Raw genomic sequence first — 25,849 nt, 5'->3', positions numbered from 1 at the left:
ATAGTGATCTTTCAGACGCCAGAAGACAGCCAGTTCATTTTTTCTCTGCCATGCTTCTCATAGTTGAGTCCAATAATGGCATCTGCTGTCGCTATAACCATAAGATATCAGCTCCCAGCTGTAGTTTAGCTCGTTATATTTATACATCATTATACTTACCGGACTGCTAATTCATCTACCAAGAGCCGAAGGATGAATTTTACCACGAAAGTTCAGAAGAAAGAGGCTTGTTCAATTCGAGCAGTAGAGATCGACTTGAAGGAGGTTTCAAAGAAGAATCTGGTCTAGGCATCTTATAGTCTCAAATACATGTTAAAAAGCTATCAAATAGCAGTCTGCATGCCAGATACGACCGTGCTAGACCTTTTGTTGCGAGTCACCATTATATGCTTTGGGTCCCTAATATAGAGAGATACGTATCTTACTGACTAAAGTAATCTGATGTTCATAATAAAGTAGTGGAACAAAAGAAAATGGCCAAGTTTAAGATGTATACTTAAAGGCGGTGAATCGGAGATGATCTGCCGGCCAAAATGTCGCTATCGTTATCACTTTGGACTTGGCTTCTCGACTCATTCGCTTCCACAATTCACGATGGCGGACGAGGACCAGGATATCTTTGACTCGCTAGAGCGCGAGGCCTCTGACTTTGCAAAGGTAGGTCCCCCTGACAACGCGCTTGAACCAGGACTAACAGCTCAGGATGCCGAGATCGACCGCATCTGCAAAGCATTCACTCTAGATGCGTAAGTAGATACCTCAAACCCAAAGTCCCCCTCAATTTAGAACCAAAGGTCGAGGCTAACAGCCGCAGCTACGCCGTCTTAGACATTCAGCCCGGTGTACCGGAGAAGGACATCAAAATCCAATACCGCAAAAAGTCCCTCCTCATTCACCCCGATAAAACCAAGAACCCCGCTGCGCCCGATGCCTTCGACAAGCTCAAGAAAGCGCAAACAGCCCTCCTAGATGAGAAGCAGCGCACTTACCTAGACGAATGCATTGCCGACGCGCGACGACTCCTAATCCGCGAACACAAGTGGACAGTCGATTCGCCGGAGCTCCAGACGGACGAGTTCAAGAAGGAATGGCGGCAGAAGACTGTCCATGTTCTACTGGAGGAAGAAGCGCGACGCAGACGACAGATCAAGGCGCAAATGCAAGAGGAAGGTCGCGAGCAGCGCAAGGAGGAAGAGGAAATCGAGGCGCGGAAGCGGAAGCGCGATCACGACAAGAAGTGGGAGGATACCCGGGACGAGCGCATTGGGAGCTGGCGCGACTGGCAGAAGGGCCGCAAGGGCGGCGATGAGAAGAAGAAAAAGAAGAAGATGAAGGTGCTAGGATGATTGTTTTTCTATGTTGTTCTCTGTCTTCTTCCTCTTTTTTTTTTTCGCAGAGCGATACTGGCGTTTCTGGATGTACACCACACGAGTGACACGGCAATTGCAATTTAAACATCTTAAGCAATTCAAGCATTCTATCAGAATCTCCGAATGTAGCCCATGTGTATAAGTAGCCGAGACAGTCCACGAGAATCTACCGAGTTCCACAGATAAGCTGCGGGGACGCGGGGTCCCGAACCTCACTCTTTCATACTTCTTGTATATATTCAAACCCTGCCTCTGCGAACACTACAAGCAGATGAGGCATCTCCATAACTAAGCCATTGTCGAAAATCCCATCCTCGGCTCTCTACTCGCACCCATCCACCTCTGACCATGGCCGAGCCCGTTCCAGTTCGAGCCGGAACGACACGGCCACAACGGCCAGAAGACCATCTCGCGCCATTCCCACCAGTCCAAAGCACAAGCACACCGGCAACGGAGCAATTGAACGCGTCCAGCAAAGAACCGACACAAACTAATAAAGGAACGGCACATTGCGGCGCCTCCCACAACATCCCGCCCCTCCCAACAGTCGTCGCCCGCATCCACGCTCGCGTACAAGCCTTCCTAGCCGAATCCCACCCCCCAGACTCCCTCCTAGCCTCAGTCCAGCGCCAAACCCGCATCGCCCTAGACGTGGTCGCCACAGCCCTGAAGCGGTACAAGCTCTCGGAACTGTCGGTCTCCTACAACGGCGGCAAGGACTGTCTAGTCCTCTTAATCATCTTCCTGGCGGGTCTGCACCCATCCGTCAACACCACCACCACCACCAACACATCCAACGGTACTTTTTCCTCCGAAGGCGAAACCGAACAATCACACCTCTCAGCACAGGCCCTCGCAGAAGCCGAGGCCCAAATCGCTGCGGCAACTTCCATCCCATGCATCTACGCACTCCCCCCAGACCCATTCGACGCAGTGGAGGATTTCGTCGTCACCTCTGCGGAAGCATACCATCTCTCCATAATGAAATATACGACTGCGCCACCCGCCACGACCCTGCGCTCCAGTTTTGAGGATTACCTATCCCGAAACCCGAATATCAAGGCTATATTTGTGGGGACGAGACGGACGGATCCGCACGGGGCGCAACTGACGCATTTCGATCGGACAGATGGGGGATGGCCTGATTTTGTACGGATTCATCCTGTTATTGATTGGCATTATGCGGAGATCTGGGCGTTTATTCGGCATCTTGGTTTGCGGTATTGTTCGCTTTATGATGAGGGGTATACTAGTCTTGGTGGGACGTCGGATACGCATCCTAATCCGCGATTGAGGCAGGGGGTTGATGGGCAGGAAAGGGATTATCTTCCTGCTTACCAGCTTACTGAGGATATGGAGGAGAGACTTGGTCGGAATTGAGTGTGATGAGGCTGAGTTTGGGCTGGTGTGTCCCGTGTATAGAAGATTCCCCGCTTGATCTCTTATAGATTGCACTTTACAGTTGTGCTCGCGTACTGGGAACTTAGTGGATAGTGATGTTTTGGTCATGAATCATACCATATTAGACCGCGCAATCCGGGGGTGCGGAACTTATTGAAATGACGCCTCGAAACATGCATAGTGTTACATACTGCGGAAAACATGAGAAAGAAAGATCTGCAACAGGAAAAATGACACGAAAAAGAGAACAAATACCCCACCATCCTTTCATCAAGCACCATAATCATACAGCCGAGTCCATAAGAATAATGTGAAAACTATGAATAATGTGAAAAGTAAGACTAGAAGCCGAGGCCCATCCATATGATCAGACGAAAAGAGTAGAGAAGAAAAGGTCAAATCGAGAGATACGCCATCGTACATTATGCGAATCGTAAAACATGCCACGAATGTTGAATAAGAAGAGCATTGGAGAGGAACTTTTGCTAGCCATACCGGGTAGTAAAGCTCCGTGAAGCAACCGAGGCATATGAATATGGCTGAGTGATGAATGCATACGACTAAGTGCATGAGCGAGCTGGAGAGATAGAGGTCCTCATGCGAGAAGGCATGGGCGACATGGACTCTGCCCTGATATTCTCCTTGTGGATAGGACTCATGTAGATCAGAGGCTCCATATCTGGGGAAACAGGAATAACAGTCTTGGAGGAACCAGCAGAGAGGTCAGCAATTGAGCGTCGGCCTTTGGAAAAGCCTCGGCCGCGGTACTCGGGCGTGCTGTCGAGGGCATTGAGGCTTCGAGAAGACAGGGAGCTGTTTGGGTTTTTCATGAGTGGGTGGCTGTAACAGTGATCAGTAAGTTGTGGTGACACATCATACTGGCAATTGAGAGACATACCAAGGAGAAATCGAAGTGGCTGGTGTCCAGTTGGAGCCTACGCCAGCTGGAGAAGTCAAGCTCACTTGAGAATTGGGGGTAAGAAGAGGGCCGTGTGGCATCGAGGGGGATGGAGTAGATCCTTGGACGACTTCGACAGAGTAATTATACTCGCCAGCACGATAAGCTCGACGCTCGTTGCTCTGTTGCTTCAGAATCTTCTGAGCCTTGGTATCGGCAAAGCGTAATAGCAACTTGACACCATGGTCCTTGGCGACATTGTGGAATTCCATCAACACCTTCTCGGCGACATCGCGGTTCTCGAAGCTAGAATCACGAAGTCAGCATGAAGAAAACATTCAAGTCAGAGATTGTTTCCGTACCGTGCAAATCCCACCTCCTTGCTCACACCAGTCTTCTCATCGCGACTGATCTTCTCGGAGACAACGCGCCATGGCTCGAAATGACGACGCAAGTCCTGTCAGTCTGTTAGTATCTAGAGAAACAGGGCATGATGATCCCATGACTTACAGCTTCAGTCCAGTCAATGGGGATATTGGTGCAGTAGATGTTGGTAGAAGAACGATCTTCCAGGTCCTTGAGGCGAGAGTTGCGAGACTTCTGGGCAAAGCTAGCTTGGTAGCCAAGATAGAAGAAACCACGAATACAGTTCTCACAGGACTCGAAACTGTAGTACTGGACAAAACCAAATCTAGATGGTGTCAGCATGAGTCACAACGGAGACTTTCTCGGTGTCATACCCTTTGCAGTAACTGGTGTCCAGATCAACGATGGCCTTGCAACGTTCAATCTTTCCGAACCGAGCGGCATATGCATGCAGCATCTCATCCGAAGTCTCAGGCAGGAACCCGCGAATGTAAACGTTGGTGATTCCCTCACGGTTTTCCAGGCATTTAGCAAGTGTCAACTCAGTTGGGTTGGTCCACATAGCAGGCACAGCACGAGGAATGGAGGGATCTTGCTGGGTCAGGACCTCCAGGTCTTGAACAACATATCCGTTGGAGGTCTTCATCATCTGAAGAGGAAGCGCCATCTGTGGCATCATGTTTCCATAGGAATACCCAGACATGGCAGGGTCCATGTTGTGAACGTAGCTTGAAGGGTAGTACTGGACCTGACCGGTGTTCTCCGTCTGGGCGCCCTTCTGAGCCTCGTTCCATGTAGCTTGTTTGTTGACATCTTGTATGTCATAGTTGAACACGTATGGCCACGAATACCCTCCAGGAACAACAGGACCCATGCTTGGATACATCCCAGCAGCAGGGTAAGGGAACTGACCCATCTGGTCTGCCTGACCAGCGACGCCGCTTGAAACAAAAGAGCCTGGAGCACCATTGTACATGTTGGAATTGGGGACAAGAATGAATGGGCTGTTGTAAGCACGGCTAGCATTCGACCAGTCAATGCTTGGATTGCCTGACACGGGCGCAGAACTGCGTTGGCCACCGTACTTGGAGCGAGGGTTGTTTTGCAGGTTCATGTTTCCGAACCTGTGAGTAAGTGCTGGGACACTATCCTCCCGGGAAGGCTGGTTGCCCTGTGGGTATCTCGGACCATAGGGCGTACGAGGCTCGTTCTTGTAGAAAGCCGGTTGAGTGCTGGCTGTTTGAGCAGAGCCAGTCGAGTTGGTGTGCTGGGAGCCTTGAGAGGGCATCATGCCTGTGCTTACAGAAATTGACCATGTTAGCAGACTCTTCAGGAATTGTGTGAATGGAAGCATGAAGAGGCTTCGCAGAAAATCCGGATGGTCCCCATTGGATCAAAATGTTTGCAGGCTGTAGAATCAGTGACAAGGAACCTCACCTGGAGAGTTCCTGCACGAATCTATATAAGCCTTGACAAACGGAGAGCGGCTCTGTCCAATTGTGACACACCATTGTTAGCCAACATAGGATAGGAAGAATAACAAAAAAGACCAAAGGCGAGCAGAAACTCAGGAGCGACGCTGAATGGGACAGCGAATGGGATGGGGATGGGACTGTAGATTGGTTGGTGAACAGGATGGGGTATTGCTCACCTGCAGTAGGACCAAGCCGGTTTGTTGACTTGGAGGCAACAAGCGGTGACCTGAGTAAATTGAGCTCCGGATGAATAACCCAGAACAATAGAAAGAGTTGAAAGACAATGAACGTCTGGAACGTTAGGCAGATGGTGGAACAGATGATTGGAGCAGAATCGGTGGGGCAATGGATATGGGGACGAAGAGAAAGACGAGATGAAGAAAATAAATAAAGCGAGGGGATAACAGTCACGAGATATACAGGAAACAGCGAGGAGCAGGAACGATGGGGGTGAGGAGAGGCGAGGAAGAAGGAAGAAGGAACGATTGGAGATTAGGGCAATGTGGTGATGTGCAAAATCACCGCCATTTAGTCGGACAAAATGCACATCGAGCCTGGTACATCAGGAAAGCGTGAGACCAAGCGAAAACATTGGAAAAAGCCATGGCAAAAGGGTCATGGAAAATTGCCATTGGAAGAAATGGTTCTATCAAAGTCACATCTAGAACACAGGACAGCGTGAGATGACATCGTGAGGGAATCAATATGACCATAGGAATCCCATACAATGGGTAAGATGAATGTAATAACACGCAGAAGATCCTATTCCGACTTCTCCTGCAGCCACTTATAAACAACTGAAAAGTCCTTACCCCGGTGCGCAGCCTCAACAGCCTTATAGACCTCACGAGCTTTGTCTCCCAACGCAAGAGGAGTCCCGGACTCCTCCGCAGCAGTGATTGCCAACCGCAAATCCTTGTGCATCAAGCTAACCCCAAATCCACCCTCGTATCCACGGGATGCAGGAGCCGTATCAATCACACCAGGGACAGGGTTGTTAACTTCAGAAGGCCAGCAGCGGCCAGTAGAAGAGTTGATCATCTCAGCCAAAGCCTTAGGTTCCAGACCCCACCGAACACCAAGGTTCATAGCCTCAGCTGTGGCAATATTGTTCAAGGCAAGAATGTAGTTGTTTGCAAGCTTGCCAGAAACACCGGCACCAGGATCACCAAGATGCCAAGCCTTCTTGCCCATCAATGCGAGCACGCCGCGCACGCGTTCAAGAAGCTGTCCTGTTTGGGAGGAAGCACCAAACATGAACGAGAGTGTTCCTGCGCGAGCACCGACAACACCACCTGATACGGGAGCGTCAACGAAACGGCCTGCTTGTGTGGTGTGGATTGCGCTTGCGATATCCTTAGATGTAACAGGGTCAATGGTAGATGTGTCGATGAACAAACGCTCCTGCGTGAGAGGTGGAAGCTCGCCGTGCTTAAGGATAGAGTGGAAAACTTCAATAACGTGCTGCGACTCTGGCAAGCTAGTAACCATCACTTCCTATACCAGAAAAAAGAGTTAACAATGGAGTTGTAAACACGCACAAAAGTGGGCCAGATCCACTTCCTAGCATCCGGAGTATATGTACGGAAAGAAAAACCGTACCGATTTCTCAGCGACCTCACGCGCATTCTCAGCAATCTCAACAAGACCCTCACCGGCGCCAGCACCAGTACTGCGCGCAGCCTCCTCGGCCTCTGCAACAAAGCGTTTCATGGCATCTTCATTGATATCGCGAATAACCAGAGTATCAGAAGCGGGCATCTTGGCGCGCAGGTTCTTGGCCATGTTGTATCCTGCAGCATTGTTAATGCACAAGCCCGATGCAAACGCAAACGCTCGCAATCCGAGGTCCTGGCCCTGAGATCTTGCAACATACCCATTTGACCTAGGCCGATGAAGCCCCACGTTGCGTCACGGTGGACCGTCGTTGAGAAAGCTCGGGCCGAGGACGGCCAGCGTCGGCGATCCACTGCGCATGCATGGGAGAGAGTTGCCCTCCGTGGGAAGGAGAGAGCTGCTCGGAGACTCATTATTTGGGGTTTATTTGGTGATGTGTATGTCGTCTCTGAAATGGACGAAGATATGTAAGTGGCGACTTGTTAATAGGCGTGGGAAATGATGTTCGCGTTAACAATGCCGAGTCCGAGGAACAAGCATGCGTGGAATATTAGCTTCGGAAGGGTTGACCGGGGGCGGAGGGGGTTTTAAAAGTCTCAGGATATACCATGCCACTCAGGTTTACGCCGTGGCTTTCCGAGACGCCAGGGGGGTTGCAGTGAGTCGACATCATTACAGGTCAAAATGCGGGGAAGCTCGGACAGCCGTGGGGAAGCGGGTCACGTGTGGGGTATACTCTTCAATGGATAGATGCTGGACTTTTCAAAGGACTACAGTAGTCTCTCATTCTCGTAGTAAAAGGTAGTTTCATATGGAAGTCTGGACTTAAAGACACACAGCACATCCTAATACCGCACTTAGTGATAGAACAGGTATATATCTCGAAGATCAATTGAATTCGAAAAACTAACACCCCCAATGGAAAGATTTCCAGGATATGATACTATACAAGAATGCGGATGTGCAAAGATCAACGCTAGACAAGGCAGGACCGATTGCAAAGTAGATGGGACAGGCAAAGGGTATGGTACCTTAAAAAAAAGACAGAAAAAAAAAACAAACTCCCGAGAAATGCCCAGCCATCCAGGAGAACCGAAAGCCGAAATGAAGAAGAAAAAAAAAAAAAAAGAACAAATGACTCTGAACAACTCTGAACAAGAATCTCAAGACTACTGTTCACTTTTCAGTGTATTTACCTCGGCGAAGCCGGGTGACTAGTCGGAGCCGAGAGATACTCCTCCGGAACCTTGGGGACACGAGGAGAATTAGCCGTCTGTACAATAGCACGGTGCTGAGCGCGTAGGAGGTCGCGCTGGCGCTCTTTTTCTCTGTTTGCCGCCGCGCCGCCTGTTAGGCGCCGCATGCCGCTGCGAATCATTGATTCGAGGGAGTGGGGACCGTCTGTTGCGCTGCGGACCATTGGTGGAGGTGGGGCTAGTTTGGTGGTTGTGGTTACGGGGCGTTCGTCTAGATCAGAATGTACCTCGTCGGGCTCATCATCGGACATGAAAGCCGAGTCTGTTAGGCCCACGTTTGGTGTTGAGTTTGGTGCATTGGTTGTGTGGACGTAGAGATTGTTGGCCGGGGAGGTGACCGAGCGGGTGTGGTGAGATACTGGACGTAACATCTGTGCGGCGTTTGGAGGTGCTATTGCTGCTGGGGAATACACGGCGGGTCCGTCGAAGCGGAAGTTTGGCGGTCGAGACTCGGCTAGACCGTTGTGGAAGGACGAGGTTGAGCCCGTCCGAGCGAGAGATTTCCGCAAAATTGGCGCGGTCTGCTGGTCGTAAAGATGTGCGTTGGTATCGACGTAGCTGCCGGTGAATCCCCGCAGCATTGGTGGAGCTACAGGGTTCATGACAGGGGTACCTGGATCGGTCTCCTCGAAGAAGTCATCCAGACTGTCCAGCTTCTGCACGATGTCTCCGATGTTGCCATCGGTCTGTGTGTCGATTGACTTCATGGTATCGGCTCTCATTGGGAAGAACGAGTCACTAAAGTCGTCCGCATGGAATGCCACGTCAGGCGTCATGACATCTTCAGCATGCATGTCATCGGCTTCGACACATGTGTAGAAGACAGCGTGGACGTTGTTCCGAGTCATGCTTGACTGGGTTGCAGGCATAGGGACGGACCAACCTGATGGTTCAGGGATACCGTAAAGACTCTGGATCCGCTCGTACTCCTTCCGAATGGCGCGAGAAGAGCTAGCCGACGCCATACTCATCCGAAGATGGTGACGTTCCATTGGGTTGCCGGAGACAGTGATGATGTGATCCAGAACCTCCAAAGCCTGGGGACAGAGATCGGTTTGCAAAAGCCGGAGCAGTGGGGAGATTAGATCCGGGCCGTGACAAGTAACTTCAGTCCGGCGCATGTCTACCTCAGGGATCAAGACACAGAGAATCCTCATGGTCTTGAGGCGGAACCAATCAGTAGTGTTGGTCAAAAGACCCATGAGGAAGATCAAGCACTGGAAGTCCAGCTGTGGGAAGTAATACGACTTGATCTCAGTAATGATATGATCCAAGAAGACGCCGGCGGTCTTGTACTGCTGATTCGCAAACCCGAACAGCGAAGCTGCGAGTCGAGGGCATCGCTCATTCTCAGCCACGCGGGCAAGTAGACTGGCACGAGTGATAGCTTTCTGGTCGGTGAAACCCTGCTCGAAGCATTGGAGGAAGTGAGGCAGGTTAGCCAGCACAGTGAACAATTGTCGAGTTCCATCTCCAATGAGATCATTGTTCGGCAGGCCGCTCAGAGTATGCAGAAGATCAAGGGTGCGATCAAAGGACTCGGATGATTTCATTCCTTTGAAGACAAGGTCTTGAAGACCATCGAATCCACCCTCCCACTTCGGTGGCTGGCCTTCAATCAACGTGGCCACGACAGCAGGATCACTGAGATCGACACGAGAAAGGAACTTGTCAAGCATGCCAATACTCTCAATAAATTCGGTTTCATGAATAGTGTTGAGACAAGCACAAGTTGTCCAGAACAGTTGAGGATAATTCAACAAATCCGACGGATTTAACGAGCTGATAATGATCTTCAAGGTGGTCAGAATCTCCATTGAGAAAGTCTGATAATCAGTCTCCTCATCCGCAATGGTATTCGAAAGCCGAGCCAGCATATCCGCCAACATCCTCGAATCCAAAGACGTCGAAATGCAACGGAAAATCTGGAACGAACGACACGCCAAATGCCTCACAGGACAAGATGTAGCCCAGTTCAAAGCCTCCTTAGCCCACAATTCACCAATGCCTTCATAAGCAAAGCTGAAGAACGTGACAATGTCGCGAGTGACAGTAGCCATGGAGGCAGGCACCCGGCGGTCATCGGATTCTTCGTCCTTGCCATGGTTCTCTTCATACTCCCACACAACGGCGGGATCACTCTTGCGAATAGACTCCACAAAGTCCTCGACGGATTGTCGCGCACCCACCGGCGCATCATCTTCAAGCTTGGCCGCTATCAGTTCATGGATGAGATGGACCAGCATCTCTCGAGCCTGCTCCTGTACAGTGACTGTATAGTGGTCCCAAAGAATGAGGACAACATGGATGAGCTTGACGACATCATCCAGGGCGAGTGTGACCGGTGCGACCATAAGGTCAACGAGGAAGATCAGGGCGACCTGCCCAAGGGAAAGACCAGCTTGCTTGTTGCCAACAGGGAGTACCGCTGCAAGGTCCGCAACGTAAGGTAGGCTTTTGATGTCTGGGGGAGGTGGAGTAAGGTTCTTGCGCTCTTGCACCATGTTCTTTGGCACAACCTGCAATAGGAAGAACTCAATGACCTTTGATCCGGCCGGAGTACCGGACAAGAACACGACCATTTGCTTCGCATATTCGACAAAATTTTGCTCCTTGCGTTCCAGACATATGCTGATGATGAAGTCTAGCACCAGCTGGACATTGCCTCCGTGAGGGCCAGTCGCCAAAGCCTGCCACAATGCTTGCACTTGGTTTGGCAGGATTGTGCTGCAGCGAATGGTAATCTCGAAGAGATTTGCAAGCAGCATGTATGACCTGGCAGTAGGGCCACCATTAGGGTCAACCTGGAGCTCCATGGTTTGAACCCAAGGCAGGATGGCAGCAACCATGTTCCGTTGGCTATCCGGCCGAAGATTGCGAAAATGCAACGAAAATTCGGAGAATATAGTGAAAGCCAAATCGGAGTGCTGGCTAGCCAATCGCTTGGAGATCTCGAACTGGGCAAGCTTGTAGACGGCAGTTGTCTTGTCGGAAATACTGATATCAAAGTCTTGAAGCCTTGAGTTCTTTTGCTGGCGCTCTTCTAGCTTTCGAAGAAGCTTGGCAGACTTCATTCGGATCTCACGCTTCTCATTGCCCAGCGTTACCAATACTGCACCGAGGATTCTCCAGAATCTGAGAGGATAGTCTGGGTACTCAAAGAGCACTTCAGTAACCACCTCGAAATAACTCTCAATGGTCTTTGGTCGCTCGGTGATGTAGCACATCTCAATCGATCGCTCCATCAGATACGAATGTTCCTGATTGTGGATGATCAGATTCTTAAGGGCCCGACGGCCGATGGCATGCCACTTGTCACTGACAGTGCTGAAGATCATCTCAATCCAGGATAGCATGCGCATGACATCGAACTGGAGAACGGAGCCGCTTTCAGTAGCGATGCTGATGGGACCGGCACAAAGAGAAGCCATGGCACTGAGGGCAGCCCCCCGAAGACTTTTCTTTTCAATCTCCATAGCAGCAGCCGTGTTCCTCATTTCGCCAGCTTCATGGGGCTGTGCGAGTGAATACTTCCGCATGTTCTCCTCCCGTTCAGAGATTTGAGACTGGTTCGGCGAGTATCCGCACCACTCCTCCATGAGCGAGAAAGCAGACTTTCGAGACTCAAAGGGCATCCAGCGAGAAGGATCCTTGGCACGATTAATTCCCTCAAATACCTCTTCCATCAATCCACAAAAGTGGAAGCGCAAGCGCTGGAATTCCCAGTCATTCTGGACCTCGGCGTCACTGAGGAAGATTCGAATGTCCTTTGCATATGTAACCAGGTTGTTGACGATCCAGTCGTCATTGTAAACCTCGGGTTCTTGAAGGAAATGAGAAGTGAGTTTGTAGACATTGGTGACTTCAGTGCGGAGGCGATCGGTCTTTCTGTTCCGGCGCGGGCTGCTAGGACTGCGGTAGTGATTGCCAATTCTCATCTTGGCCTCTTCGTTGCAAGTAGTGACAGCGTACTGCAAAGACTCGAGAAGCGTGCGATAGAGATTCTTGTGAATAGCACCCAGGGCCACCACGATGGCACTCCTGATTGAATCCCGCTCAGCGGAAAGAAGGGGAATGACAAAGGCGAACAGACTCCGAGCAGAACTGATCTTGTTTTGGGGCTGCTGGGCTCCCTTGGAGGCTTTGCGGGCGTGTTGAGCATTTGCTAGCTGACTCTGAGACTGGGCACCGACGCTGGTGACAGTCGTGCAGGCCATGACCAGGTACAGCTTCCATTGCTCGACCAGGATCTCAGCTGTTACATTGTTTCTTCCAATGGGAGGGCGAATCTGATATGAATCCACAGGGACAAATGGAGGGAATCGTGTACTCTCGGCGAGAGATGTGATACTCTTGTGCATGTGAACAAGACGAGCACATACAATCTCTCTGCCCAGGGTTACAGCAAAAGGACAAGTCTCAAAGCTGACACGGATGATATTGGGGAACACCTTGGCCCATAATGTTGAATCGTAAGACACTTCACTGCTGCAAAGTTCGATGAGGGTGTTCTGTGTGGCACTTCTTCGCTTGCCTTTCTGGATACGACTCCGCTCTGCAACAGTAAGGTGCTCATCATTGACGTCGAGAATTTGCTGAGAATCGGCCTCCAGGATGCGAATTATTCTGGTGTTCTCCTTGCCAAGAGCACTGTCAAACTCGGTAATCAACCGTAGAACAGTAATGGCAAAAGCGCGAACCCTTCTTGATTGGGAGCACAAAAAGAACAGACCATGTGACTCGATCTCTTCGACGTGGGCAAGGACGCTCGACAGATCGAGATGTAGCGCTCGGCTGCCGGAGATGGATCTCTCCAGCTGGTCTATAGCTGCGCCCTTTGTTTTTTGCTTGATCTCATCAATCCAAATCTGCAGCAATTCAACGTACAGCCGTAGAGTCGACTCAATATGGCCTGGTCCAAGCATTCCCTCATCTGACATGGTGGAATAACGCTCATCAAAGTTGAAGATGAACCTAGCAAATCCAATGGTGACCTGCTGTGCATGTAATTGCCTCGCAATAGCCTTCAAAGACTCTGCCGATGAAGTCGCAATATTGGACTGCACGTGAGCAGTTCCCGTGCAAAGCAGGTTGATGAGAGAATTGAATGGAATGTGGTCAGAGAGACAACGTGGAAGGGCTTGAACCGCCACATGGAGTAAGTCGTAGAAGCCCTGCTTCTGATCCAGCGTAGTGAGATGATCATCACGTCGTCCGAAACTGAAAGCTTCCGAAATCGGTGTCTTCGGGGTAGCCCCACCGAATTTTTCGTCTAGAACTGCCTGCCCACCGAATGTATTGTCACATAGTAAAGTGATCTTGCCCAGCACTTCACAGAAACGGAAATAGTACTCCTTCACGTTTTCACTCAGTCTCGCTGTGTTGACAGGTTGCCATAAGTTTGGATCTTGCTTTTCAGTTGCACTCGCCGCGGTGTGCTCCGCAAGCAGTTGTGGCCTGTGGAAATACATAGGAGTCGAGGTATCGGTGAAAGGATTAGGTAGCGACCCAGTAGGGATCGGAGGACACAGTTGATCGCTTGTCTCCAAATCAGACATAGTAGCCAAAAAGGCACGGATGCCAATGACCATTTTCTCGGGCTCCATCTGTTCAATCTTCAATTCTCTGCCAGACAAGAAGAGGTCGGAGTTGATCAATGGGAATATGATATTTCGGAAACAGACATCAGGGTGCTTGAATCCAATTATTTGAATCAGTTGTATCAAGGGATCGGCAAAGACCGGCTCTGCGCTTAAGTAGGTTCGACGTCCAGTTGGAAGAGCAATTTTCGCCACTTCTTCAACCTTGCGAAGTGTTGTCGTAGGTGAGTCAGAGAAACGGAAGAAGTATGTCCAGACTAGACGACAAATGGCATGGAGGGCGGGTGCACGGGTGGGACGGTCCTTCAGTCGTGCAGGCAAGCTCGAGATCATCGAAAGCCACTGGGAGGAGAAAGTCTCCTTATTGGAGATGCAGAGTAATAGGACATTTAATGAGAATGAAGCCGCCCAATGGCGAGGCTTGGCGAGAAGCTGCATCAGACGCGGCTGGACTAGATCTAAGAATTCCTTCCACCGAGGCAGGGAAAGATCGCAACTGGGGTTTGCAGCGACGGGGAGAAGAAGCTTTTCGATCACATAGCAGTAGGCCTGTTTGATGCGCTGCCCGTGAGCATTGACAAACAATCGTGCTAGAGATCGCATAAAGTCGCAAGACTTTGGCCATCCTTCAGGGTTCGTGGGAAGACGGAGATATCTCATGCAAAGAATCAACAATTCTGCCTTTGAATCACCATCCCGAGATGGACCCTTGGCAGCCTCCTCCTTCTGATAGCGATCGAGTTCGCCCAAGAACCGGTTGGCGACGCTAGAGAAGTTCGATTCGCTCATAATGCCCAGCAATTGACCGTATATTCTCCAGTTGGCCATCCGCAGTGGTGATGCGGAGATTTGATCGGGGTCGGAGGTCTTCACCTGGCCAAATACGATGTCCTCGAGACGATCTGCCATGTCGAGTGTGATTGACGCAAGGCTACTCTGGTTGAAGATCTCAATCAACACTCTGCAGACTAGATAAACCGAAACCGTGGCACGTCGCTCCACCAAAGCAATATCATCATGACGAGCAACAAAAGGCGTCGGTTGCTGCGGCCGCTCTGCAGGAGCAAACTGATCACCAGGTTGTGTCGGCTCGGTGTTACGACGAAGAAGAGGACCATTCTCGGATGCGGGTGATGGCTTCTGTTCATTTCCCATCTGTCGTGCTGTGATGGCGGCATCCCCCTTGGCCTTACGCCAGAACATGATCGTATCGATCAACGGTTTCGGCTTCAATCGGGCAATGTGACCCAATGCCGAGATCAATTGATCAAAAGTCGGGTCCGCTCCAGGGCCACATACTTCCTCCACAGGTGCGTCGGATTCTCCCAATTTCATGATAGCCTGATTGATCTTGCTATCCGCTTGCCCAACAAACGAGTTGAACAGATGATGTAACGCATATTCTCCCACCGTCTTCGAGTCCGAGTGATGCTTCGAGTGTGACCGACTATGTGATCTCTCCCGTCTAGACTTGCCCCCTGAATTCATGCGTTTGTGGAGCACATTCGCAGGACTCGGATCCATCACTTCGATGTCGTTGTCTTGTATGGTGCTTAACGTCGGAGGTAAGCCATGGCCAGCGGCCATCGCGGATGGGGAGGAATAGCCCGAATGAGAATCGAGGGGATCGAATTTCGCAGGGAGAGTAGCCTCGTCGAAAGCACCGCGACCCAAAGATGCGATAAGTTCCGGGCTGAGCGGGCTGGTGGAGGCGGTTGAACCGGCCATACTCGGGTTCCGCGAGTGCTGCACGCCGTGTACGATCGAAGTCTGGCGGTGATGACCGTACGAGTTCGAGGGTATTCGTTCTAATCCTTCATATCCTGGGGGCCGACCGGCCGAAACGTCGGGGCTCTTTGAACCGGAGTGGCCGCGCCGCGTGAGAGTAGGGGCAAGGGTGGAGGGGTCAGCGGCTCTTCCTCTGACGGCGGAGGACTCGCGACTGTGCATAGGGGTCGACTGGGCAGTCCTGGTTCGGCGATCCGCTGGAGAAGCTAAGTTATGGTGTGACGCGGATTTTAAGTCGTCAGGGATGAGGGGTGTTTGCTGGCCGGGGCCAGCTTTGTGGGAAGCCACTATTTTGGTCAGATCGTTTGCGAGATGCAGTAAGTGACTTACTGTGTATCAAAGGAACCACATTCCTGCAGATAGCCGATGCTTTGTATACTTTTTGAGGTGATGTTTTTATCGGGTGCACGGGTGTTGGAGTAAAGGGATATTATTAAGCCTCCTTTGCAGTAAGTTACTACATCTTTTCTTTCTTCTTTTGTGTTGTATACTTTTATTTGATTTGTTTGCAATATACTAGTCTTCAAATTATATATGTCTTAAAGTCTCCCAAATGAAAACACTATGAAGCAGTAGCTCGGAGGGAATGCCCTCACCGAGAGTACTGACGTACAGGAACAGGCAAAGATCTGTTTCGGATGCCGAGCGGGGTCTAAGACCTTGCTTCTGAAACAGATCTGGCCATGATTCTCCCCACACAGAGGACTAGTGGAGGAAGAGAATGTCTCTATGTTAAAAGGTATAGAGTAGGGAGTACAAGATACGAGTCTGGTCTATCTGGTCCATGTGCTTTATAGACCTGGTGAAAAGTACCCTGTACTGACGAGAATGACCATCTAATGCAAATAGAACAGCATAGACCCGAACCCGAGCATTGCCACGATTTAGCGTTATTCTGACACGAGGCTCAAACTCGGACCGGATGTTACAGATCGTACAGATCCCCTGAGTTTTCAAGCCTCCGATTATATCCACTGAGGGGTCAAGGGCAACCCCTTGATGTAGAGCCCCTGAAGCTCAGATATAAAGTTACCGATAGAAAGGTTATATGGTGCACGAGTAGAACAACCTCGGAGTATGTGGGGTGGGCATGACTTGTCACATCGAGCCTGGAGCCCTGTAGCCCTGTATCGAAGACAATGGCAAACAGATATGTTCAAGTCATAGGAAAATAAGACCAAAAGGGAATCAAGTCACACAGATGGAGGCTACCAGATAAGTCAACTCCTAGGAGACTGTGGGGGATATTCCGCCGCAGCCGGACTCAAAGAGGCAACTCGCCACGGGTCTGGGGGATATCTTCAACAATCCACGGAAAGGATTCCGCGGGGGTGACAGTTGAACTGTATTCGGCTAACTCGGGGAGTGTGGAGAGCGGCGAAGTTGATAGAAACTTGTGATCTCCCGAAGAGGCTTGCCGCACCCTGGAGTTACCCGCTCTCCGCCTTCACAGAAGGCAAAAACTATAGAGACACAATGGTCAACGAGTGGTAGTTGATGGCACTGGATGTTATAAAGATTGATTTCCCGATTGAATGCCCCGGAGATTCCCCACATAAGTATATATACGGGGATGTGCCTTTTTTCTTTGGTTCCTGTACTATACATTGTGTCTTTCTCTTTCCCTATCCAACACTTCCTCTATAGTCAGCGGTGAGTGGCAGATCCACACGGAGCCAGGACATTCCGACCTGCAGATCAGACCACCGTTGCTTTTATCTTCTTTTCACTCAAGGGGACTTTTGGGACCGGACTGGACTTTGGATCTTTTTGGTTTCTGGCCTACTTTTGTATTTTGGTTTCTGTCCTGGACACACCCCCTCCCGGGAAACAACCTTCCCCCTTGTCGCAATGGCGCAACTGGACACTCTCGACTTGGTGGTCCTGGTCGCTCTCTTGGTGGGTAGCGTTGCCTACTTCACCAAGGGAAGCTACTGGGCCGTTCCTAAGGACCCTTATGCCACCTCAAGCGCTACTCAGAATGGTGCCGCCAAGAGCGGCAAAACTCGCAACATCGTGGAGAAGATGGAGGAAACGAACAAGAACTGTGTGATTTTCTATGGTTCGCAAACCGGTACTGCGGAGGACTATGCATCGCGTCTGGCTAAGGAGGGCTCTCAGCGCTTCGGTCTCAAGACCATGGTCGCCGATATTGAGGATTATGACTACGAGAATATTGACAACTTCCCCGAGGACAAGGTCGCATTCTTTGTGCTGGCCACCTATGGTGAGGGTGAACCCACTGACAACGCTGTGGAATTCTACCAATTCTTCACCGGGGAGGACGTTGCTTTCGAGAGCGGTGCCACCGGCGATGACAAGCCCCTCTCGTCCATGAAGTACGTCGCATTCGGTCTCGGTAACAACACTTATGAACACTACAACGCTATGGTCCGTCAAGTCGATACCGCCTTGACCAAGCTCGGTGCGCAGCGCATTGGTGACGCTGGTGAGGGTGACGATGGTGCCGGTACTATGGAGGAGGATTTCCTCGCCTGGAAGGAGCCCATGTGGGCCGCTCTGTCCGACGCCATGGGTCTCCAGGAACGCGAAGCTGTCTACGAAGCGGTCTTCTCTGTGAGCGAGGAAAATGACAAGTCCCCGGAGGACGAGTGCGTATACCTTGGTGAGCCGACTGCTGCCCACCGGGAGGGACGCGCCAAGGGTCCCTTCTCTGCCCACAACCCGTACATTGCCCCAATCGTCGAATCCAAGGAACTCTTCACTGTTAAGGACCGTAACTGTCTGCACATGGAAATCGGCATTGCCGATAGCAACCTCAGCTACCAGACCGGTGACCACATCGCTGTCTGGCCTACCAACGCTGGTGCCGAGGTCGATCGTTTCCTCCAGGTCTTCGGTATTGAGGACAAGCGTCACTCGGTCATCTCCATCAAGGGCATTGATGTCACTGCCAAGGTTCCCATCCCGACTCCTACCACCTACGATGCCGCCGTCCGCTACTACATGGAAGTCTGCGCCCCCGTCTCTCGTCAATTCGTCTCGTCTCTTGCTGCCTTCGCCCCTGATGAGGCGAGCAAGGCCGAACTCGTCCGCCTCGGTAGCGACAAGGATTACTTCCACGAGAAGATTTCCGAAAAGTGCTTCAACATTGGTCAAGCCCTCCAGAGCATCACGTCCAAGCCGTTCACTGCCGTTCCTTTCTCGCTGCTCATTGAAGGTCTCAACAAGCTCCAGCCCCGCTACTATTCTATCTCCTCCTCATCTCTGGTTCAAAAGGACAAGATTAGTATTACCGCTGTTGTCGAGTCTGTTCGCCTGCCCGGTGCTTCGCACATGGTCAAGGGTGTCACCACCAACTACCTCCTGGCCCTGAAGCAGAAGCAGAATGGCGACCCCTCTCCCGATCCTCATGGCATGACTTACTCGATTACCGGTCCCCGTAACAAATACGATGGTATCCACGTGCCGGTTCACGTCCGCCACTCCAACTTCAAGCTCCCCTCCGACCCCTCCAAGCCTATCATCATGGTTGGCCCTGGTACTGGTGTTGCTCCTTTCCGTGGATTTATCCAAGAACGTGCTGCTCTCGCCGCTAAGGGCGAGAAGGTTGGAACCACACTTCTGTTCTTCGGATGCCGTAAGAGCGACGAGGACTTCCTCTACAAGGATGAGTTCAAGGTATGCACTCATATATTAATTTGATGACTCGCGCGTAAGCTAACACATATAAATCACAGATCTACCAAGACCAAATGGGAGACTCCCTCAAGATCATCACCGCCTTCTCCCGCGAAGGCTCCCAAAAGGTCTACGTCCAACACCGCCTGAAGGAGAACGCCCAGCTAGTCAGCGACCTGCTGAAGAACAAGGCCAACTTCTACATCTGTGGTGACGCCGCCAACATGGCCCGCGAGGTCAACTTGACTCTCGGCCACATCATCGCTGAGCAGCGTGGCCTCCCTGCCGAAAAGGGCGAGGAGATGGTCAAGCACATGCGCAGCAGTGGCAGCTACCAGGAGGATGTCTGGTCATGACTGATGAATGGAATGTTTCCTTCGATACGCGTTAGATGAGCATACATATTCATGTTCTGGTTAACATTCTTTGCGTTTCATGTATGCTTAGCATTTTCCACCTTTTCTGTGATTAAGTTTTTTGCCCTGATGCCTCCATGGGGGCAATGGGTGGGTGATGATTTTAGACTTGTGATTTAAACAATTTAATCCATTTGCGAATTTAACATTTTACTTCGATTGCCACAGTACATATAGATGTTGCTCAGGTACTGTGGGCAGTCCTGCAGATGTTTCCGGTAGTAGCGGAACGTCATGGCGGAACTTCCACTCTCACCCCACACCGACTCAATCCCTTCAACCTGCGAACATCGTGAGATGTCCACCGGGGAAAATCAAAACCAAAGCAAATCCCAGCCCACTTCCTCCACCCCCAGGCGCGCAAAGCTGAACCCCGCCCAGCCCGGAGCTGTTCCATCCACAGCTGACCCAAAATGGCCTACGTCGTGCCCATCCACCGGGCAAGCAGCATCCGGCACGCTGTAAAGCTAAACTTTTTCAACAAAGAAAGCAATGAAGCCGATTGCCTAGTCGCAGCGTGAGTTCGAGTCTCCTGTATCCCGGCGAAACCCATGCTGTCGCATCCCAAAGAGGAAAACAGCGCAACCAAGCCCTTCAATATGTTATGTCATGAGCTATCCACAAGATGAAAGAGCTCGAAGTTAACCATCGCATGCAACCTATAGCAAATCCAACCGTCTCGAATTCTACACTCTCACACCCGATGGCCTCATCCTTGCCGCGACGCGCGCGCTCTACGCGAAGGTTACAATGCTCGCATGCCTGCCCGCACCTTCACATTCACCCACCGACCACCTCTTCGTCGGAACAGACCAGTTCAATTACTTCACCTTAACGTGGGACCATGACATGCATGAAATTAAGACAGCCCGTAGCTACGTCGATATCGCCGAGCCCGCATCCCGCGAATCGCAATGCGCAGCACGATGTCTGATCGACCCTTCGGGCCGATTCATGACGCTGGAAGTGTACGAAGGCGTTGTTGTCGTTGTGCCGATTGTGCAGGCGACAAAGAAACGAGGCCGAGTCTCAACGGCGGCATCGATGCCGGATGTGCCGCAGGTTGGAGAATTGGATACGCCGACGACCTCACGTATTGACGAGTTATTCGTTCGGTCTTCTGCTTTCTTGCATTCTGGGTCGAATCCTTGGCTTGCCTTGCTTTATGAGGATAATCAGCAGAAGGTCCGGTTGCGGATTCGCGAGCTGGATTTCACGCCTGGCACTTCGGGGACTTCGGCTGATGCTACCTTTAAGGAGGTTGAGGATAAGAAGCTTGAAGGCGGCGTGTTTGGGCAAGAACTTGATCTTGGTTCTTCACATTTGATTCCTATTCCTGGTCCGCTTGGTGGGTTGATTGTTCTTGGGGAAACGTCTATCAAGTATATTGATGACCATGCTAATGATGTTATGACGCGGAATCTGGATGAGTCGACTGTTTTTGTTGCTTGGGAGATGGTCGATAGTCAGCGGTTCTTGCTTGCTGATGATTATGGGAAGTTGTTCCTCTTGACCTTTTTGCTGGACAGTCAAAATAAGATCGATGACTGGAAGCTTGAGTATCTTGGGAATACGGCCCGTGCTGCGGTACTGGTATATCTCAGTGGAGGGATGCTGTTTGTTGGATCACATCAGGGTGATTCTCAGGTCATCCGTCTCAGTGATAAGTCGTTTGAGATCATTCAGACACTGTCCAACATTGCTCCCATTCTCGACTTTACCATTATGGACCTTGGAGCTCGGTCGAATGAGGGTCAAACACATGAGTTCTCATCTGGTCAAGCTCGCATTGTCACTGGATCCGGCGCTTTCGATGATGGCTCATTGCGCAGCGTTCGCAGTGGTGTTGGCATGGAGGAACTGGGTGTTTTGGGCGAGATGGATCATATCACAGATCTCTGGGGCCTACAGACTCGAAGTTCTGGCAAATTCCTAGACACGCTGATCGTCACCTTTGTAGATGAGACGCGTGTCTTCCAGTTCAGCCCTGATGGTGAAGTCGAAGAACTGGATAGCTTCCTCGGGCTGACTCTCACGGAAAACACTCTTCTTGTTACCAAGTTACCCGGTGGCCGAATTCTACAAGTCACAGAACAACGAGCCCTAGTGGCTGATCTCGAAAGTGGAATGGTGACATTCGAATGGGCTCCCGAGAATCGCAAGTTGATCACCGCTGCATCTGCCAATGATGATCATATGGTTCTTGTCACCAGTGGCCAAGTCGTAGCATCATTCGATATCAGGAACAACGTCCAACTCATTACACAGAAAGATCTCGGTGCTGATCAGCAGATTTCCGGCTTGACTGTCCCATCATCACCAATGGGTGTCTTCATAGCAGGCTTCCCTCAATCAGCCAAGGTATCAGTCATGTCAGTCAAGGACTTTGCTGTCTTCCAGACCAAATCATTGGGTCCCACTGGAGAGAGTTTCCCTCGATCAGTTCTCGTGGCCGATGTCTTGGCAAATAGTCATCCCACACTATTCATCTCAATGGCAGATGGCTGTGTCATCACATTCTCATTGAATCCCGATGACTACTCGCTGACCGGCATGACCAAGCTCGTTCTCGGATCCGAGCAACCAATCTTCAAGAAACTCCCCAAGGGCGATGGGCTTTACAATGTATTTGCTACATGCGAGAACCCCAGTCTGATTTATGGCTCTGAGGGCCGTATCATCTACTCCGCCGTGAACTCTGAAGGAGCATCACGCGTTTGCCATCTCAATGCAGAAGCATACCCCGAAGCCATCGCAGTGGCAACAGAAAAGGAACTGAAGATCGCCCTGGTAGACAGAGAACGAACCACCCAGATCCAAACGTTACCAATTGGATCTACTGTCCGCCGAGTGGCATACTCCCCATCAGAGAAAGCATTCGGAATCGGCACAATTGATCGCAAGCTTGATGGCGGCGACGAAATCGTCGGCAGCCACTTCATTCTCGCAGACGAAATCATGTTCCGTCGTCTTGACGCATTGGAATTGGAGACAGAGGAGCTGGTGGAGAGTGTCATTCGGACTCAATTCGCCACTGGCAAAGATGAGAATGGGCGAGAAACTTTCAAGGACCGTTTTATTGTCGGCACGGCGTATGCAGACGAGTCTAAAGAGGGATCTATTCGCGGACGAATTCTTGTTTTGGAGGTCGATCATGGTCGTAAGCTTAGCAAAGTGGCTGAGTTACAGGTCAAGGGTGCTTGTCGAGCTCTCACAATGATGGGCGATCTCATCATCGCGGCTCTCGTTAAGACAGTAAGCCTTTACCTAACTTTCTATTCCAGTATAAACTAACAATATCTAGGTTGTTGTCTACAAGCTTACTAACAGTCACTCGGGACCAATGAAGCTCGAGAAGCTGGCAGCCTACCGCACATCAACGGCACCCGTGGATGTCCATGTCGTTGATGATATCGTTGCTGTGTCCGATCTCATGAAGAGCGTGTGCCTGGTGAAGTTCACCCACGGCAAAGACGGGAAGCCAGACACCCTCGTTGAAGTCGGCCGTCACTACCAGACCGTCTGGAGTACGGCGGTTGCCTGCGTAGGCAAAGAGACTTTCCTGCAAAGTGACGCGGAGGGCAATCTCATCGTCCTATCACGAAACCTGAACGGCGTCACTGCGCAGGATAAACAACGCCTGATGCCAACGAGTGAGATTGCGCTCGGTGAGATGGTTAACCGGATTCGGCCGGTGAATATCCCAAATCTTGCCAGTACAACTGTGGTCCCACGGGCGTTTTTGGCAACGGTATGTTTTATCTCTATGTTCAGGAATCCGAATTCTATACTAATGCACATATACCACAGGTCGAGGGATCTATCTACCTCTTCGCAGTGATCAACCCTGAACACCAAGACTTCTTAATGACCCTCCAAACAGTCGTCTCTGCCAAGGTCGACTCTCTCGGCAATCTCCCCTTCGATAAATTCCGTGGATTCCGCACGATGGTACGCTCATCTGATGCGCCATACCGGTTTGTCGATGGTGAACTCATTGAGTTATTCTTGACCTGCTCGCCGAGTTTGCAGGAAGAGATTGTTGAGGAGGTAGGCTCTATGAGTGTAGATGAGGTTAAGGAGATTATTGAGGCCCTCAGGAGACTTCACTAGTTTCTTATGCTTCTTTATTAGGTATCTATGTGATATGTTACGATTACTCATGACTATGGTTTTTGGTTAGAGGATTTGGCTGACCCTCTGTTTGATTTGTGATGTATCTTTAAATAACCACCAACTCAGATATATGATGTGGTAAACACAAGTCTATTAGTCTATTAGTCTATTAATCTAGCCTAACTAACACCCAAATCCAGATGTAGCAAAGGCACATATAGTGCTATTAAATTGTTTAACAATTACAATACAAGAATAAGTTAAACCCAGTCACCATGCAAATGCACACAAACCAAGCCACCCAGAGCAGTTAAAGCCCAAAATCTCAGGCCAAGAAAGGAAAAGTAGCTCAAGCATCCTTCTTAGCAGCCTCCTCATCACTCCAATCCAGCAACTCCATAATCTGATCCCGACTCAAATCCTCAGCACGCTGATCCTTCCGCACACTCTTAAGATAATTCTTCTGCCTCCTCCTCGCCATCTTATTCCACTCAGACCCAACCCCACTAGCATGAGGCAACATATCCTCCTCATCCTCAAGCTCAACCTCATCATCAGATCCCTCAACCTCGCCCAGAACCCGACCCTTCCCATCAGCCGCAGCAGCAGCAGCCCAAGAAGAGCCCGAGGCCGAAACGGTAGTCGATGCCTTGCCCCCGCGCAGGGAGTTGGCGGATACCTTCGCCTTGCCGAATTCAGCGCGCTCCTTTTCTTTCTTCTCCTTCTCCAAGCGGCGGTCTCGGTCGTGCAGCCATTTAAAGCCCTTTTCGATGTAGGGCCGCACCAGGATATAGAAGATTACGCTTCCGATTACTTTTGTCCAGCGTTTGCCGGACATGTCGGCGATTGATTTGTAGCTGTTTGTGCAGAAGCGAGTTATGACTAGCTCGAAGAAGGCGTATAGTTGGGCGAAGAAGTCGTTGGCGGCTTCGACGGCCTTTTCGCTTAGGTCGGGGGTTTGAGTTGCGGATGCCATTTTGATTTTGAGAGTGGTTGGTTGGTTGGTGAAAGGTAGTTGCGGCTTTTTTTTTTTGGAGGGTGTTTGGGCTTGAGCTTAGGTAGGAGGGAGGGTGCGCAATGCAATGGCTTTTCCCCTTTCCTTAAGTTTTGGATAGTGAATGCGACGATATCCTAGCCCCTGAGTTTGAGGAAAGAAGAGGACAGAGTAGAGAGAAGAATTGCTCTTTGGTTCTCTGAAATTCCGCGGTTCCCGCAACGAGAGTCGCCTGTTTGAGTCTAGCGTGCTGTGCCGGATTAGCCGTTGTTCCGCCGTACGCGTTTGGCCAATCAGCGGTTGGTGGTTGGTACGCGACTTCATCAACATCATGGAGCAGATTGAAGAAGCTGGTCTGGAGGAGGTGAGTGCTAGCTCAGTAGTCTCTGTGCGATTGCATCCATACTGACCTCCGATACTAGCGCCTGAAATCCGCGCTGTGGTTGTCTATTGGCAAGATCGTCGACGAGGAGACTATCAAGCTGGGCGTTAATGCGACGCCACAGTTTATCGGTGCCTTGACTGAGATGGTGTGGGCTCAAATTGGTATGTTTTGTCTTGTCTATTTCGGAGATGGAGTTGTTGAGACTAATTTCCGGCAGAAACTGTCAGTCAAGATCTAGAGTCCTTTGCGAAGTACGTTGCTACAGGAGTTGGTTCTACGTGGAACATGGCATTCTGTCCTGCTTGTGAAATGTGCCATTTGTAAAGAAACTGTTACTGATATGTCTATAGACATGCTGGCCGCTCCACTGTCAATGTATCAGATGTGATGCTCCTCGCTCGCCGCAACGAGGGGTTGGACTCGATCCTTCGTGCTTTCGTTGAGCAACAGCGTGAAGAACCTGCTGAATAGATGGTATTGAGCTGTCTTAGCTGATCAGCGATGTGACCCATTTCTGCAATGGCA

General features: G+C 50.7%; 9 protein-coding genes across 9 annotated transcripts; 5 read left to right on the top strand and 4 right to left on the bottom strand.

Moving 5' to 3' along the window:
- Nucleotides 1-594: 594 nt before the first annotated feature.
- N7508_010663 (uncharacterized protein) lies at nucleotides 595-1,346 on the top strand (the record flags this gene model as incomplete). Its single annotated transcript, XM_058468723.1, has 2 exons — nucleotides 595-746; nucleotides 815-1,346. 2 exons carry the CDS (start codon nucleotides 595-597, stop codon nucleotides 1,344-1,346), a joined length of 684 nt encoding a protein of 227 aa, XP_058316569.1.
- Nucleotides 1,347-1,718: 372 nt separating this feature from the next.
- N7508_010662 (FAD synthase) lies at nucleotides 1,719-2,750 on the top strand (the record flags this gene model as incomplete). Its single annotated transcript, XM_058468722.1, has 1 exon — nucleotides 1,719-2,750. One exon carries the CDS (start codon nucleotides 1,719-1,721, stop codon nucleotides 2,748-2,750), a length of 1,032 nt encoding a protein of 343 aa, XP_058316568.1.
- A 581-nt stretch (nucleotides 2,751-3,331) lies between these two features.
- Nucleotides 3,332-5,323, bottom strand: N7508_010661 (uncharacterized protein; the record flags this gene model as incomplete). Its single annotated transcript, XM_058468721.1, has 5 exons — nucleotides 3,332-3,611; nucleotides 3,670-3,975; nucleotides 4,032-4,126; nucleotides 4,180-4,360; nucleotides 4,410-5,323. 5 exons carry the CDS (start codon nucleotides 5,321-5,323, stop codon nucleotides 3,332-3,334), a joined length of 1,776 nt encoding a protein of 591 aa, XP_058316567.1.
- A 949-nt stretch (nucleotides 5,324-6,272) lies between these two features.
- N7508_010660 (uncharacterized protein) lies at nucleotides 6,273-7,540 on the bottom strand (the record flags this gene model as incomplete). Its single annotated transcript, XM_058468720.1, has 3 exons — nucleotides 6,273-7,007; nucleotides 7,113-7,303; nucleotides 7,387-7,540. 3 exons carry the CDS (start codon nucleotides 7,538-7,540, stop codon nucleotides 6,273-6,275), a joined length of 1,080 nt encoding a protein of 359 aa, XP_058316566.1.
- Nucleotides 7,541-8,319: 779 nt separating this feature from the next.
- Nucleotides 8,320-15,933, bottom strand: N7508_010659 (putative cell morphogenesis protein (PAG1); the record flags this gene model as incomplete). The annotated part of the gene is made up of 1 exon (XM_058468719.1): nucleotides 8,320-15,933. The coding sequence occupies one exon, from the start codon at nucleotides 15,931-15,933 to the stop codon at nucleotides 8,320-8,322; it is 7,614 nt and encodes a 2,537-aa protein (XP_058316565.1).
- Nucleotides 15,934-17,622: 1,689 nt separating this feature from the next.
- Nucleotides 17,623-19,769, top strand: cprA (NADPH--hemoprotein reductase cprA; the record flags this gene model as incomplete). The annotated part of the gene is made up of 2 exons (XM_058468718.1): nucleotides 17,623-19,413; nucleotides 19,473-19,769. The coding sequence occupies 2 exons, from the start codon at nucleotides 17,623-17,625 to the stop codon at nucleotides 19,767-19,769; spliced, it is 2,088 nt and encodes a 695-aa protein (XP_058316564.1).
- A 473-nt stretch (nucleotides 19,770-20,242) lies between these two features.
- N7508_010657 (DDB1/RSE1 family protein) lies at nucleotides 20,243-23,942 on the top strand (the record flags this gene model as incomplete). The annotated part of the gene is made up of 4 exons (XM_058468717.1): nucleotides 20,243-20,346; nucleotides 20,495-23,084; nucleotides 23,134-23,580; nucleotides 23,640-23,942. 4 exons carry the CDS (start codon nucleotides 20,243-20,245, stop codon nucleotides 23,940-23,942), a joined length of 3,444 nt encoding a protein of 1,147 aa, XP_058316563.1.
- Nucleotides 23,943-24,294: 352 nt separating this feature from the next.
- On the bottom strand, nucleotides 24,295-24,921 carry N7508_010656 (uncharacterized protein; the record flags this gene model as incomplete). The annotated part of the gene is made up of 1 exon (XM_058468716.1): nucleotides 24,295-24,921. The coding sequence occupies one exon, from the start codon at nucleotides 24,919-24,921 to the stop codon at nucleotides 24,295-24,297; it is 627 nt and encodes a 208-aa protein (XP_058316562.1).
- A 349-nt stretch (nucleotides 24,922-25,270) lies between these two features.
- Nucleotides 25,271-25,795, top strand: N7508_010655 (CENP-S family protein; the record flags this gene model as incomplete). Its single annotated transcript, XM_058468715.1, has 4 exons — nucleotides 25,271-25,303; nucleotides 25,362-25,485; nucleotides 25,542-25,575; nucleotides 25,675-25,795. The coding sequence occupies 4 exons, from the start codon at nucleotides 25,271-25,273 to the stop codon at nucleotides 25,793-25,795; spliced, it is 312 nt and encodes a 103-aa protein (XP_058316561.1).
- Between the last annotated feature and the right edge of the window lie 54 nt (nucleotides 25,796-25,849).

Source organism: Penicillium antarcticum (assembly GCF_028974205.1).
Source record: "Penicillium antarcticum strain IBT 31339 chromosome Unknown utg000009l_segment0_segment0, whole genome shotgun sequence".
Classification (NCBI taxonomy): Eukaryota; Fungi; Ascomycota; class Eurotiomycetes; order Eurotiales; family Aspergillaceae; genus Penicillium; species Penicillium antarcticum.
The sequence above is the reverse complement of the archived record's forward strand: the minus strand, read 5'-3'. Positions and strand labels throughout refer to the sequence as shown.